At 47.3% G+C, this 15,761-nt stretch overlaps 1 protein-coding gene across 1 annotated transcript in view; it reads left to right on the top strand.

Moving 5' to 3' along the window:
- Positions 1 to 6,236: 6,236 nt before the first annotated feature.
- The window catches only part of LOC135898036 (PH domain leucine-rich repeat-containing protein phosphatase 1-like), a 58,380-nt gene continuing 48,855 nt past the window's right edge, over positions 6,237 to 15,761 (top strand). The window contains exon 1 of the mRNA XM_065426764.1: positions 6,237 to 6,877. Within this exon, the coding sequence (XP_065282836.1) occupies positions 6,525 to 6,877 (353 nt within the window). The 5' untranslated portion in view covers positions 6,237 to 6,524. The remainder of the gene's footprint in view (positions 6,878 to 15,761) is intronic.

The raw sequence follows: 15,761 nt of genomic DNA, 5'->3' as shown, positions 1-15,761 counted from the left end.
TGAAAAATTCGAAACCAGTAGTCACTAGAATTGAACTTTTTCTTATAAATGCAACAAACCTCCTCAAATTTGGTGTAGTGGCTGCAGGGAAAAACGAATTCCCCTTCTACATGTATTTAAATAGGAGCACCCGAGCTAAAGCTTCCTCCAACAAAATTTCTGGCTACGCCACTGGCCCCATACATACATATATATATATATACATATATATATATATATATATATATATATATATATATATATATATATATATATATATATATATATATATATATATATATATACATATATATATATATATATATATATATATATATATATATATATATATATATATATATATATATATATATATATATATATATATATATATATATATATATGGGGCCAGTGGCGTAGCCCCCCCCGAACAAAATTTCTGGCTACGCCACTGCAAGCCTTGTGTGATTATAGGAGACTTGACAAAACTCAAGTTGCTTCCTTTATTGTATCCGCACAGGGCCAGCGCAAACTCGAGCGTGGCGGTGCAAGACAGGACATGGCGCGTTATGGTCGTGTGTGCATTCTCAAGCTCTTGGTGACGCCAACCATTATTTGCTAGAGTGTCCTATATTAGACGCAGAACGTGAAGCATTAACAGATGGAATGAAGCGCAAGATGACCTCACACACAAGCACAAATGACATTTAGCTCGAGAGGACAGTGGATATTTAGGAGAGAGATACATCTGCTCCTCCTAAAATTCCTTTGGGACAGAGGTGTGAATGGTGAGCATTGTGGGTCGAAGTAGAACGGAGGTCCTGTACGCCCCGGCTCAAGTCCATCCTCACCATTAGCACTCACCTTCACTAGATGCGTTGTGCTACCAGATGGAATATGACGGGCTTCGGGCTTCAGCCCCTATAGGGTCTATGGTATACCAGACTACGGTATACTACGGTATACCGTAGTTAGGTGGCGCTCAGGCAGTAGAGAGAGATAGAGAGAGGAAGAAGGAAAGGCAGGGAGGTTAACCAGACTGAGTTCAGTTTCCTACCCTACACGTGGGGAGGGAAATGGGGAGTGAAAGAGAGAGAGAAAACATGAGTCTATACCGCACTTTCACATGCACTAAGTTAACAACGCTTGTCCTCTCCTACTTCTGCTGCCTTATTGCACAAACGTTCTCAATGGCCTCAGCCAGCTACTGATAGAGTTTTAATGTGAATTATAAATAAATAGTAAATTATTGTTGTAAACTTGTGTTCTTTAAATGCATGATGTAACACGTACTATTTACAGGCTTCGTCTATTTTTGTAACGGATTACAAAGCTGTAATCTTGACATTCTATTCTTCTGGAATTTCCCGGGTTTTTTTTTATTAATTTATGTAAAACAAACTGAGGATAACATTTTCTGCCAATCGTCGCTAAAGTTTGGTGCTTTTTAACGCAACAAACTTCATTCACATTGATTCAGCCACGTTAAAGTTTCTGCTTTTTAAAGAAGTTTCTAACTCTACGTATTGAATAGGCATTCAGATAAAGCTCTGATAGCGGTCTGAAATGCTTTTCTCAGCTGGGAAAGGCGATGTCTCAAGAAACGTCCAAAGTGCCTTCAAGACTGCTCCATCCGGTTTGTTCCAAATCATCATGCAAGAAATAATGGTCGGATTCTCGAAGTTTTTCGTTCATAGAATCTGTCGACGGTCGGAGCATTCATCACCTTAACTTTCACTAACTCCTTCGGGCCGTGCGTATTTTCTTACACGAACTGTTGTGTATGGGAATGGCTTTGAGAACCTGAGCCAAAAGCAGTGCTAAAGAGCAAAATTAATGCATAATAACTAAGCATCCGCCGCTCATTAGCTAAACCACGTGGGCCCATATTCACAAAGAAGTTGTAACGAAATCCTCGTAAGAACAGTGTTAACAAATTGTGGTGTTAGTGAAGCCGGCCGGTTAATAGCAGACACATTCACGAACGAAAAGCTTTGTGAATTTGGCCGGCGATTTATTTTGCGGATAATTATTAGTTGTTCCGAAGACCTAATGGCGTTTCCGCTGAGCAAATTGCTCAAAAAGTGCTCTTGCAAGGCGATCTTTCGAGCTTCAGTGATGCTGCTAAGACCACCGCGAGCACAGGCGCAGCAGTTATGTGTGCCCCTTTACCACGCAAAAAAATGCTGCAAGTCAGTTGTGACGAACCAGCAAATGCACTATAACAACTATAGGGCGCTACGGGTGCTACGGGCGCCATTGGTTGCTTCAATTTTATTGAAGCTGCGCAAGGAGTGCCGTCAAAGTCCCGAGCGTCACCCACAAATCAGGGGCCTAATTCACAACACATTTTTTTTCGTAAGAGCTCATTGTCATTGCCTGATCGCCTTCGCTAATAATATGTCCAACGTCAGGACTGGCTGGGATTTTCTCTCACGGACAATTCTTGAGTAGGAGAGTTTTGTGATTACGGGTCCACGTTTTCACCGCTGACGAGAAACGTTCATTTTACAACGCGTGGCATAGCAATCTAGGGCGCGATTTCGTAGCGACTTCATTTCCGATGTGATTCCTTGCCGCGCTTTTCGCGCTTCAGTGAACAAGGCAACGCTCCGCCCGCGTTATCAATAGGATCAGCCGGCCGAGAACAGTGGATGATAAGAGTGGCATAGAATCGAGCGCAAGGCATCACTACAATATCCCGGCCGTGGGGCGCTATAACGTAAAGCTATTTCAAACTGTTTCTATTCAATTACTGCAATTAGTTTTCCACGATTGATGAAACATGTTTGGAGCCACCCCCACTTGGCCTGTCTCTTTCATGCGACATCACAAAACCAAAAAAACTCTCACGTCAAAGTGACGTGTGAGCATTAAAGATGCATTGATATGACGAACAAAACTGCATTTGTTTCGGAATAGCAGGGGGCTACCCTGTTCCGAAAGGAATAGAGGATGTCTACCCACCGATCGATCTGGCACTGGCTACCTGGAGCTGTCCGGGAGAATCGATTTACTTGTGTATAATAAAAAAAAATGTGTGGCAAAATAACGCTGTCAAGCCCTCTCGGCACGTATACGACATCGCTCTTCCAACTCTTGTTCGCTGAGGATCCGTTTTAGCAGCCTTTTTCCGTTGCACTCCGCCGCGATTTTCGACCAGCCACGTCGCGAGCTAAGCAAGGGGAAACGGGCCAATCGCAGGCGCCGGCACCACCCTCCTAACCAGGTTATCTACTTTCAGTGCGCTAGCTCAACCCCACGGAAATATTCTCCTCTTCTGCGTGCTCCTCAGCATCTTGTCAGCCAATTAGATAAAAACAACCAGTCAAAGTAGGCAATGATATATACGCTTTGAAAGCAAACAAGAGTGCCCTCCTATAAATGCGGAGAGCGTTTTTTTTTATTTTTTTTTATTGGGCAATGCAAACAACGCTGCGGGCCACCGTAACCGCCACCGCCCGATCCTTGCGTCGGCGGTTACGTAAATTTGACGTCAGGAGACTGGAATAAAAACAGATTGGAATAGTTCTATGTTGTAGGGTCCCTGGCTACCGTCGGCGCGGATCGCCAGCATTAAGCTTTCGACGTCTCAGTTGAGGCACCGTTACGCTTTGTCTGAAACTGAAAGCGTCCAGGCACCAGAGGCCCATACTACCATCGCCGCTATCGCGGCCACCGCGCGGTGTATCGCAAGGGCACCGAGGAATGCCAACACGAAGGCGCTCCTTAGCCTTGGCTTTAGTCGAGAAGAATGTTACGACGGAATGCCCAAGAAGCAGAGCAGCCGCATAGCCTCTATAGACGACGGAAAAGAAGGCTATTTGGTTGTCGAGCGCAGCTATAGGTTTTTGCGAAAGCTATAAATAGCGACCGGGTACCAACTCCACATGTATGAGTCGTTCCGCGAGTAATGAGAGCGCATGAGAGAAGCCTGTGAAGGAAGACGGGAAGTCGTCTTCTCTTTCACGAAACGACACGACCGGGTTGTCTTCTGGAATGTGTGTTCAGGGCCCAGCGAGACCTTAATGATGAAGCTTACAGCTCACACGAGGCACAATCGCCCGAGCAAGCCGCATAGTAAGGCGACCAAATACCTATAGCAACGGCACGCATGAAATGCGGGTATAATGCCTACGTTTTCATCGCGTTACTCTCTCACGCCAGCGACAAGCAGATCGTGGCTGGCACGGCCGGCCATGCGTTGGCCATGTGCCTGTACAGACTTCGGAGCGTCATTCCTCTCATAAAATTTCCTGCCCTCGCATTTACCTTGGCCAGATGCGTTGCTTATTTATGCATACTGAGGCACTGGTGAGTACACGCGATATTGACCTTTAAAAAGCGAGCATGGCGCGGACAAGAGCACGCGTATCGTAGAAGTTCGGCTCCTGGAGAGATTGTGCAGGCGATGGCGACATAGTTTTGCTCGTGAAGCACTCGTATAAAGAGCCTCTCTATAGAGCAAGAAATAAGAAGTGCAGACCAATTTTCTTTCGAAATCAAAGTATAGGTGATCGCATAGATAAGTGGATAGGTGCATGCCTGGAGCTTTCTCAGCACATGTCAAGGTAATTATAATTACTCATAGCTCTGATATTAACAGTAGATCATACTTTGGTTTTCTCACCAAATGCTATGCTAAGGACAAAACAGAAAAAACCATTTTCAGGGGGCAATTGAGGTGGAAACCCAACGAGTGCGGCTCTGTTATGCCTGCTCACAGGGGTGCTGTCGGAGTGAAACATAAGCGGCGATACACGCACGGTCTTTATTTACTTTTGTTGGAGCCCACGATACGAAATCGATGTGTAAGAACTCGCCGAGTGTACACCATACATGGTATGGTGTACACTTCACGACATCGACCTAAGAATTCGCTCTCATACCGTATGTCCACGGTAACGTTAGCCAAGCTGTTCAACGAAAAAGAATATTTAAGAAACACGGAACAAAATGCAATTTTAAAGCCTCAAAGGTAAACATGTGGCACCGTTTATTTTTAATGTTTATTTTTGTCATTCAACAGCTTGCCTGCAGTTGCTTGGTGCCTGGTTGGGGACAATTGAATTATAGAGAAAGGAAACTGCAACATACGGTGGTCGGTTGTCAGAGGTCTGACGACCAATTAAACACGTAGGTCTTAAGGTCGTATCTCGCACCGTTTATTTTTCATCTTTATTTTTTAGTTCCACAGCTTGCCTAACGTTAGTTCCGCAGGGTCATTGCAGGGTCATTGCAGGGTAGTTCGCAGGGTCATAGTGCCCCACGCTTTATATATATATATATATATATATATATATATATATATATATATATATATATATATATATATATATATATATATATATATATATATATATATATATATATATATATATATATATATATATATAAAGCGTGGGGCACAATGACCCTGCGGACTAGCAACGCATTAAATCCCGTGCAAGTGACGTGTGAATGCTGTCCGAAGCCGCAGACGGTTCAGTAATGTTACAAGTTTCTATTGTACTCAACTTCGAACTAAAAGACAAATTAATGTTAAGATCTATAAACCATAACTCCGAGCACTTTGATTTCTGATCAAATCAGGTGTGTGCGCGGAGTCGACAGGATATCTGCCTCAGCAACAGCCGGGTTGCCCTACGCGGAAAAGGGAGATTTATTGCATTTTCATTTTCATGCGCCTATTTAAACAGAGTCCGCAGCAGTGTTTCCAGGAATATTGCAGTGTCCTGGAATCCACTGATGCGCTATAATGTGATTTTATTTTAACTAGCTTTTGTGTGTTCCTCGATGGTTTCATACACCAAATCTTTATTCTAAAAATCTTTCAGCGTTTGCTGCAAAGAATTCCTACTATGTGTACCGGCTAACCACGCCGGCAGAAACATGCGAAAGGTCGTGCTTTCGCTGCACAGTTCGCACACATCCCGTGCGACACCGTCAAGTGTGTGCCTCCAGCTCCGGTCTCGCGACCTTGTCCGGAGACAGCGTGCCGGCGAACGGGATGCTCCCCGGTGATTCCCACGAGAGCAGCGGAGAAATCTGGAGAACCGCAATCAAAATACGGCACGCACCGCACGGTCGCTTGAGCGCGGGGGGAAACGGCGGCGGGCGAAGTCGGGCGCCCCGCCCTTTTGATGGAGCGTGGGTCCTTTCTTCTTGCGGCAGGTTCGCTCGGCTTCATTCTGGGGCGTCTGGCAAGAAGGAGCAGCGAGCGCGAAGGCGCCTCCGCCATTGGCTGGCGAGGAGGTCCCGGAGGGGGGCCCTTTGTACGCGCGGGAGACCGTCCACCTTGAACGGGGTCTGCCTCGGCAGATGGTGCAGTCTTCCTCGGGAGTTCCGCTCGGTCACAGACGCCAGGTGCGCGCGGTCCTCCTCCTCCGCCGGAAGTGCAGCCAGCGTGACCGCGGTCGGAACCCTCCGGCATGGCTCGCATGGGAACAAGCCGTGAACCCTGCTACCTTGTAGTGCTGCCACAATTCTGACCACGCATTGACACTGGACTGCGGTCCCTCGAACTGAGCGCTGCCGGCCGCAGCATGACGGCCTCGTCGGAGTCGAACGAGTCCGAGACCGGCTCGGACACGGGCTTCGAGACTGGCTCCGATCCCCCATCGGTGGGTAACCGAGACACTCCGCGCACCTCGCCGTCTCCCGAGGTGGTCAAAGAGGATGTGCCGCTCACCGGACAAGTGCTCGACCTGCGCCACCGAAACCTCGAGAGCCTCGTCGTACGCGGAGCCTTCTCGGAGACTCTAGAGCGCCTGAACGTGGCCGACTGCGGGCTACGTAAGGCGCCAGAAAGCATTTGGGATGCCACCAGCCTTGTGGTGTTCAACGTGGCTTCCAACTTCCTTCAGGAGATCCCACGAGAAGTGTCCCGCCTGCACAGGTGAGCCTGTCTGCGCCTGTACGTGTGTATACGGCCCGCTAATTCGCATAAACACCCCCAGACGGGTTGTCATACTTTCAAACGGAGAAATCCGCCAGGGATCTTGGGAAAGACGGTCCTCCTGTTGAAACCTTGACAGCCTGTCACACAGGTGCATGAATTCTCCCTGAAGTGTTTGAAAGCACGGATGAAGAGATTTCTTCGATCAATATCGCAGATAACCGGTGGCATGAGCACAAACCAACTTATCGCTAATGTTTGAACACGTAGAGCAAAGTCTGAATACAGTTTTGAAAGTGCCTGCGTGTAAGAACTTAAGCGATGGGTCGGCCAACCGTTCCTAGCGAGACATGAAGGAACATCGTTCTGTTATTTATTTATTTTTCCTTTCCGTTATATACAACCGACTAGCGGCCTCCAATTTCCAATTACACACCTGCATACATCGTGCTCACGGAATAAAACGCGACAGGGAAGCTTTAAGTAAAGCATTCCATAGTGCAATTACTCAAGAGCACCTTATCATGTCGATACAAATAGGTGCCGAATACACAAAGCAATTCGTTCTTAAATGATGTTTGCCATTTATCAGCCGACTTCGCTAATCATATGCCCTCCATCAAAATTGGCTAACATCTTCTCCTGCGACTAATTTTAGCGTAAGTATATTTTTTGTGAATACGGGCCCTTGCCACTAAAGCTGATGCGGACTCTGATTCAAGTACGCGGCCCAAAATTGCGGCGATGTCACACGAACTGCGGCCAGTGGAAACGAAAGTATGCGCTTTAATCAGTCCTAAATTGACTCGTTTCATTCCGTGGGCCCTATACATGCACTGGTACAAATTAGTGACTGTATGCATGTGTCCTTCGTGCAGTTATGTTCTGTCCACAGTAAACTTCTCACATCACGGCACACATGGACTTTTCGCCCGCTTGCAACATCAGTGAAATGCTTTCCAAGCAACTCGCCTCGTCTTCTGTCTTCTTACCGACTGTGGCAGTGCATCTTCTCTTCGCTCTGAAGACAACTACAGCACCGGCTTTAAATTACCATAGTCTACTATTTAGCCTTGTATTAAGTCGGTGGCTTTTAAATGCGGCTCTTGGAGAACATGATGGGCTTTAGAAACTTTCGTGAGCGCCACCGTTGTACGCATTCTGACTTTTTCTTTGTTTGTTCGCCTGTTTGCGATCTTTTGGCGAACTATATAGGCGGTGTTTTTGCAACACTTACCTTTTAATTCATTCGTAATCATCTCAGTGCTTTTGTCCATCACTGCATTTTATGCGCTGTTCCTTTATTTTATCCCTCTCTCTGTCAGTTTACATATAAGAGCCTAACGTGTATTGTCTGTGCGTTTTCTTTTACGTCATCACCATCTCCCTAAAACACGTAAAAGGTGGCTTAATTGCCTCATGGATGTGTGCTGTAGAACACTCGAGTGGTGCGAGAGTGCGGCTCAAGACATCCTATAGTTTGTAAGTCAATACCTATATGCGCACGCCAAGTCGAAGGGTATTTCGAGGAATGCAGGTAATCAATCTCAACAACACCTACCAGAGGTTGTTTCCTTTGCTCCTATAAGTGCGCTGTTTTAACGTTCAACACGAGATTGACGCACTACACTCAAATCTTCACAGTGAAGATGACCGCATTACCAGAAAACCAAACGCTTGTGACACCGCACATGAAATTAGGTAGAGGAACTTCGAAAGACGCACTCAAAAATATGTTTGATGTTCAAGAGCTGCGGAGCTTCTTGTAGTTGGGGCGCAAATTATTTATCAAATAATGCCAAATCTGCACAAACAGCGACGCACTTGCAACGTACCAGGCCACGGCTGTTTGTGGACGCGGTGTTGTCTCAACACGAGTTGCACACTGTCGTATCACTGCCACCAGACACGTTTGTTTGTTTGTTTGTTTGTTTGTTTGTTTGTTTGTTTGTTTTAGGGAAAGGGGGGCAAGCACTTAACGCGGGACGGAAGGGCGGGTAGAGGGGAGTCTGGGCAGGCCGTATACTATAGGGGGCGGGGGGGGGGGCAAGTGCCCGGGGTGCCCCCCCCCCCCCCCCCCCGGCTTAGCCACTGCTTCCAACAGTTCACATTCGCACACAGATGGCGAACCGGGCGAGTTGGAACCTATTCGTGATAGCAGCGCGCTGTAAACAACGCTTGCCCCGTCCTTCTCTTTGTGTTATTCATTGCGTGCTGTTATCATGGAGGTCCCATTCAGTTAAAAGAACATCGTGCAATTAAGCAAAAACGGCAGGGAAGCCTATTTGCATTCACTATGTTAGTGCAACCAGGACGGAACCCACTCGCATGCTCAGTGAGGATTGTGTGACTAATTAAATTAAAGATGATACAATTCAGTCAGTGCTGATGATATTTGCGCTCACGCTTTGAGAAGTTCAGAGCTCCAGCGCGCACGACTATAGGGGGGGGGAGTAAATAGTACAGCAAATGAGCGAACTTATGTGCGATGAAATAAAGCGGAATAGTGATAAAAGGCCCTTAAGTATTTCCATTTACACGACAGAACTCGCTGTCCAGACAGATCTTGTCTACATGCCTACAGGCTACTACTACAGCCCAAGATGTAAAATCCCGCCTTAGCATTTGCCTTCACGGATATGAAGAACGCGCGCCGGCCATACCTCGTGGCTGCCACCGCATAACGAATGCAACCTCGCCATCTCGGGAGCTCGGACCTTCGCGGACAGGTTATGCAAAACAAGCTTTGAATCTGAGCATTCGCGAGGTCATCGCGATTGAGAGGGAGTGCTGCACAAATGGGACCATAACTTGCGGACGTACGACAGGAAACCCGGCTAGGTCGTTGAACAGAGCCACCAAACTTTTGTCTCGTGACTGTCTCTTGCGCTTGCAGCATGTGTAGTAGTGACTCCGCTGATAATGATGCGGATTCTTAAGGGATATTCAAATTTCCTCAACACTCGAGGCACGTTTCTGGCGCGCCGAGTCACGGTGCGAACCGCCCCCATGCAGCGGCGCGTCTTTGGCTACGGTTCACAGGCGGCGGCGAGGCATAGTTGGCGGTGCTCCTCCCTAAGAGCCGTGAACGTTCATAACTCGCTCAGCGTGCCCCCCTCTTTGCGCCGGGAACCGGGGGAAAGCAAACAGAGAGAAGGGGAAAATCGAGCAAAAAAAAAAAAGTTCAGAACGCATGCCCCGATGCGGGACCGGGGGAATGAGCGAGGTTAAAAAAGAAATTCTGCGGTGCAGGTAAAATTGACCTTCAAATTACTTCCAGAAGAGCGCAGCGCACGCATGTGTGTGTTTGTGCAGAGGGGGCGAGGTGGAGAAGCGCGCTGTGCGTACGAACTCGCGCACACCGGCGTGCGCCGTAGCGCGTAATGGACTCTCGCGGGCCGCGGACACGCGGCGGGTCTCCGCGCGGCCGAGCCGCCGGGCTGTGTGGTCACGCACGGCGCAGCAGGATTCACGGTTCGCAGCGGCCGGCGACAACTGCACCGGCAGCACCGCGCTGTGCTTCTACTGCTTCTCCTTCCCCTGTGCCCGTCTTCCTCGGCGTCTCCATTCGTGTTTTGTTTTGGCGCTTCCCGTGCTTCTTTTCCCCTCTGCCACTTCTCCGCTTTGGAAATAGAAAAGTCACGACGATGATGACGACGACAACTGCTCTGCCCCGTGTGCCGCCGGCGTGCAACACCGGGCAGACGCGAAGGGACGCCGCCGCTCGGTTCCAAGCTTCGAGCCGTAAATAATCACTCGACGCCCCTTCGCTTGTATTAAGCACACTGCCGGGCGGTAATGACGGAAACGCGGCACTAAAAGCCAGCTCTTCCGCCAAGCACGGCGGTCCCGCGGAGGTGATCAGTGCGCTCGCCACAACCCGCGCGCCTCCTTGCTCGCGGCCGGTGGCCGAGAACTGAAAGGCGCGGGGGGATAACCGGGAGGGGGCGAAACCGGCCTAGAGTGCGCGCTGCCTTTGCTGGTGCTATTTGGACGCGCAGTAGCCTCTGGCCGCAAAATGCTCGTGAACTTTAGTTGGTCAGCCTCTTTCGCCACGAAGCTTACTGTGTGTGTGTATATATATATAATTTTTTTAGAATATAAAATTGGCATATAACTAAGTTATCATTTGAGTTGTTTGCTTTCTCAAAGAAGTGGCTTTTGAGTTCATTATCGTTAGTTCACTCGCTCGTTTGTTTGTTTGTTTGTGTGTTTGTTTGTTTTATGGATTTCGGGATGGGGACGCGTTGATCTGTCGAAAACTGTATGTACACTGCAGAACCATTCCAGCAGTACAGGAAGTAGCACAGATTTGAGGTTGAAAGAAGCGCGTTCGCGAATAGCACGCAATAAAGCGTAAAGTACTCCGTCTGACTAGCATATTATGCACGTTATCATTATTTTTTTTTGCACTGTAGTTAAACTAACAACACAACCTACAACAAAGTAGCGTAGCCAAAAGAGTTGCAAATGCAGGGACGACGACGCATTACAACGAGAGATAAAAAAACAAAAACGGCTGTTAATATTGCCGGCGTTACGTGCAGCTAACCTCATTTCCGCTTGCACGAGCCGTCACTGGAATGCAGCAGACGGTGCGAACAATGTGCTTCCGGCGGTTGAACAACGGTCACTGTCTTCCGCCTGCGCCCCGCGACACGCTCGAAAAGTCGAATTCGTTGAAGCTGAGTGGTTGTCGTTTGCGCGCACCTGTTTGAGAATGGCGATGAGTGAGGTGCGTGAAGTCCTACAATGAGCGAAATGACTTATTTTGGTCAAAATTGTGTTCGTCGAAAGAAAGAAAAGAAGTAACCCGCTGAAATTTCCGCGTGCAAATGAGATAGGAGTTTTATAGTGACGAAGAGGCGAGCAGCGAAGCGGTGCATAAGAATCTTGAGAAAAACAAAAAGAAAAAAAAAGAAAGAGCAGACCCTCGCGCGCGCAGAATCAGTACGGAGTTGGCCAAGAAAAGCATTCACAATATACGTAAATATGCGCTAAACATATCACAGAGTCCGTTTCCCTTTGGTGAAAGCAAGTGCGATCAACCACCATACAAATCGCAGGACAGTATCTATGCACACGTTGTGTACGATTGCGACAGAAAGAGTCCCCAGCGTCTCATGTACACGTTGCGCTCTCTATATATGTGATTATTTTTAAAAACTGCACCAGTTTTTTTTTTTTTTCTCAGGCAGATAGCACAATTCTACTTCTAGATCTAAATTACTCGATGAGGCGGCCATTACTCCTACGAGAAATGGAATTGCGCAATTTAATAATTAACAATAATTAATGGCCAGCGCTTCGCCGGACGCATAGAGCTAAAGCAAACGTTGATACATGCGCGCGTCTGTTAGCGCCCAAAATGTCGTACCATTTCCGTGGCCTCCCTATCGGATGGTGTCAGCATTGTTAACAGTGTCAAAAGGGCCGGTGTCGAATTTTGTGTAGCCGCATGAAGACTCTTAGAAGTCAGAGCAAAGAAAGAAAGAAAGAAACAAAGAAAGAAAGAAGGAAAGAAAAAAGGAAGGAAGGCGACGAGTAAGCGATCAAGCTACAATACTATGGCCTATATTAAATAGTTCAACGTTTCGCATACGTAATGACTTCAAACGAGCAGTATAACGTACTTCAAGGTATTTTCCAGCACCCACGAAGATATACATGTGTGCTCCTTTGTCAAACATGAACGAACCTCCGCAAGCTGAGAAAATTTCACACTGTGAAGTTCGAAAATTTTCTGAGAGAAAAAAATTTGAAACTAAAGTTTTAAGGCAAAAATTATTCCACGTCTTTATTTATTTATTTCAACGCAGAAGTTATGTTGCATTCCCGATTGATTTCGAATACAATATTCAATACGAAACAAGCGCTTAAAATGACTTATCAGCCTTGCAACTAGTTTCCATCACAAAATCGAAATATTTTCACCATCGCCCAACGAAGGCAAAGAGGCCCCTGTAAGCCCACGTTCGGCCGATGGTTATAGACATCGTATAAGGTATATCCGCTTTCGAGGTACCATTGTTATCATTCCAATAACTTAGCTCTTCTCGAGAAGAATTTTCTTAAAGATGCTGCATTATAGTGTTTTAAGTTAAAATCAACAGACGCGTGATGTTTATCGCAAAGACCGTACGCTAAATGTGTGCTTCTCTGACGTACAGTCGCCCAAATCTTTAGCTGGTGTGCGGGAGCGACGACTTTTCCGTGAGTCAGCGCCGTTTGACGGGGCGAGGCTGGAAACAGTCTGAGGCTAAGCGCATGCGGACAAAGCGCGCTCAGCTGGGCCCATCGTCTACTAGGCTGTTTCCAGCCTCGCCGCCTCATACGGCGCTGACGCCCGGAAAAGTCGCCGCTCCCGCACACCAGCTAAAGATTTGGGCGACTGTACCTCTCATAATGTCCACTAGATGCGTTCAGATATTAACGAGATATCTACTGCTTTCTCCAGCCTTTCTCCACATCACCATTTCTTAAGTTATGTTTACCTTTTTCTTTTCTTTACATTTGAGATTTTTGAGGCAATCAATGAAGTCTGCTTTGTATAGCCACTGCCCTTCTTCAATATGGGCCGCGGCAAACGAACGCGTTCAGTGGCATAGTAAAAATGCAAGGAACAGAAAACGACCCTTCAAAGCCAGTTAGTGAACAAGGCCAAAAGTCGTTGCGTTGCGTTTTGTTTGCTGACTGCATTCGCTTGGAACGAGGAGTCCACGGTCAAAACACAACTGAACGGGCCTTCATTTCCTGCGCCAAGGTACACTAGCCAAGTGACCAGCTACCTCCCGCCTCAGTAATTCTGGGCAAACTTACAGAAGCTGCCACAGAGCGTAGAAGACAGTCCCCTTATCCGCCAACGCTGCATGACATTTGTAGTCTGCGCTAACTCGATTGGCTTTTGGGACCACTCAGAGAATCAGCTGCAGAGTGTGCCTGCACTCAGACCGGTGACTCTGGTTTACGAATGGGCTCGCCCTCTCCCGATAGCACCGCCCGCGGCGTGCAACAGCTTGCTCACCAGTGCACGCAACTATAGCGAAACTTGATGCACGTATACGCGTTTACAACGCTGGCTGTGTGTGTATGCATATACACATATACGCTCGCCATCAGCTAAAAGGCTTGGCCGCTGGCCTCGCGCAACCACAAGCTGGCTGCGGGAGCGGGTGTCCCTGTCTCTCGCAAAGGCCTGTTTGATTAAAAGCCCGCAAGGCCGAGGCTCCATTTCTAATTTGTGCGCGCTCCGTAAGGGCGGGGAAGATGAAAGAAAAAAAAACAGCAAAAAGCGGAAAAGGAAACAGACGCAAGCTGCTGTGTACAGGGCGTTCACTCATTACCGATACATTTTCCTCGGCTGTTTGCGAGTGCGCTTTGTCTCGGCACCGGTAATTCGGCTCCCATACGTATACCGCTTCCATGCGAACCCCTCACAATGGCGGCTTCCCGTCTATATCGTGCGCGAGTACGGCTGCACGCGGAGGCGGATATCGCAGAGCGTCGCCGAGCAATTGTTCTGCGCCCGAAGGCGAAACTGGGGCTCGTTGTGCAACGGCTCAGTGAGAACTCCAGCGATCACCGCGGCCGGCACTGGAAGGCGGACAAGGTGTGTCCGTTGAAGTCGACACCGGCTTTCCCCGCCGACGCGATGGATAGTGGAGCGAGCGGGAGATGAAGTTCTCACTTGCTCATTAATTCGGCGACCGAGGGCTTCGCGCTGTAACGCTTTCTTCGGAGCTCGCTCGCGAGCACAGGTTGCTACGGGTAACATGCAACGCGCATTGGTGCTGCAGAGATTTGGCCGCCTTGCGGGATCTACATGGTGACGCCCCATGTATGCCCGTGTATAAGTCGGCATCGTAATATACTGAACTCAACACAAAACTAATTGAGAATAGCGAATTGAGTTGCTCGGAATCCGCCCTCCTAGTCGTTAATATTATGACCGTTTCTCTATACCACTTTAATTTGTTGCTTTTATTCATATGAACTGACAGCAGATGTTGGCAATTTGGAGATATTTCAGGCTGGCCTTGGAGGCGCGTTACCATCTTCTCTTTTCTATTGTTCTACTTGTGCGCGTGCGCGCGCTAATATGACATATTGCTTCGTATCGTTTATAAATTTCTAATGTAGGTTCATTTAATGATAATAATAATTGGCGACTGGTTGCGTCGAAAAGCGCTGGGCACCACAGCGTCTGACTCATCGCCTGCCCTCGCTACAACCCGCGTCAAAGTAGTTAATAATGATAAAAAAAAAATCGGATACCTAAATCTGCTCAACTCAATATGGTTACTTGAAGGTTTAAGGCTGTACAATGACGATAACCAGGCATTTATGCAAGCAGATGTGGCTACATAGTTACCGCTACACAGTTAAGCTAAACTGGTTGTTGTTCTTTATTAACTGCATGCGACAATATGATAAGTTAGGCTGTTGAATAGCTCGCTACCTCAATATTGTAGCTAAACACGCACATATTAAAAACAGTACACGAGAGAATATTATAAAGAAAATAATAAAAAAGAAATAATCAATAACTTCCACCATCGCACAAAGTGAAATTCTCTCATTACACTACAAATGTACAAAGGAAGTGATATGAACTGTAAATCTATACACGCATAATTTCAGAGTCAGCGTATGATCAAGCAGTAGCTGAATTGGTAGACAAGTTCATTTAGCATTCCAGAAATCTATTAGCTACACTGGTATATACGTATATTTCTAGAATACTAAATGAGCCAAACTACAGAAATTAAATTATGTGGTTTTATGTGCCAAAACAACTTTCTGATTATGAGGCACGCCGTAGTGGAAGACTGCGGAAATTTGGACCACCTGGGGTTCTTTAGCGTGCACATAAATCTAAGTGCAC

Source organism: Dermacentor albipictus, chromosome 1 (assembly GCF_038994185.2).
Source record: "Dermacentor albipictus isolate Rhodes 1998 colony chromosome 1, USDA_Dalb.pri_finalv2, whole genome shotgun sequence".
In the NCBI taxonomy this organism is placed as follows: domain Eukaryota; kingdom Metazoa; phylum Arthropoda; class Arachnida; order Ixodida; family Ixodidae; genus Dermacentor; species Dermacentor albipictus.
This window is presented reverse-complemented; position numbering and strand designations above follow the sequence as displayed.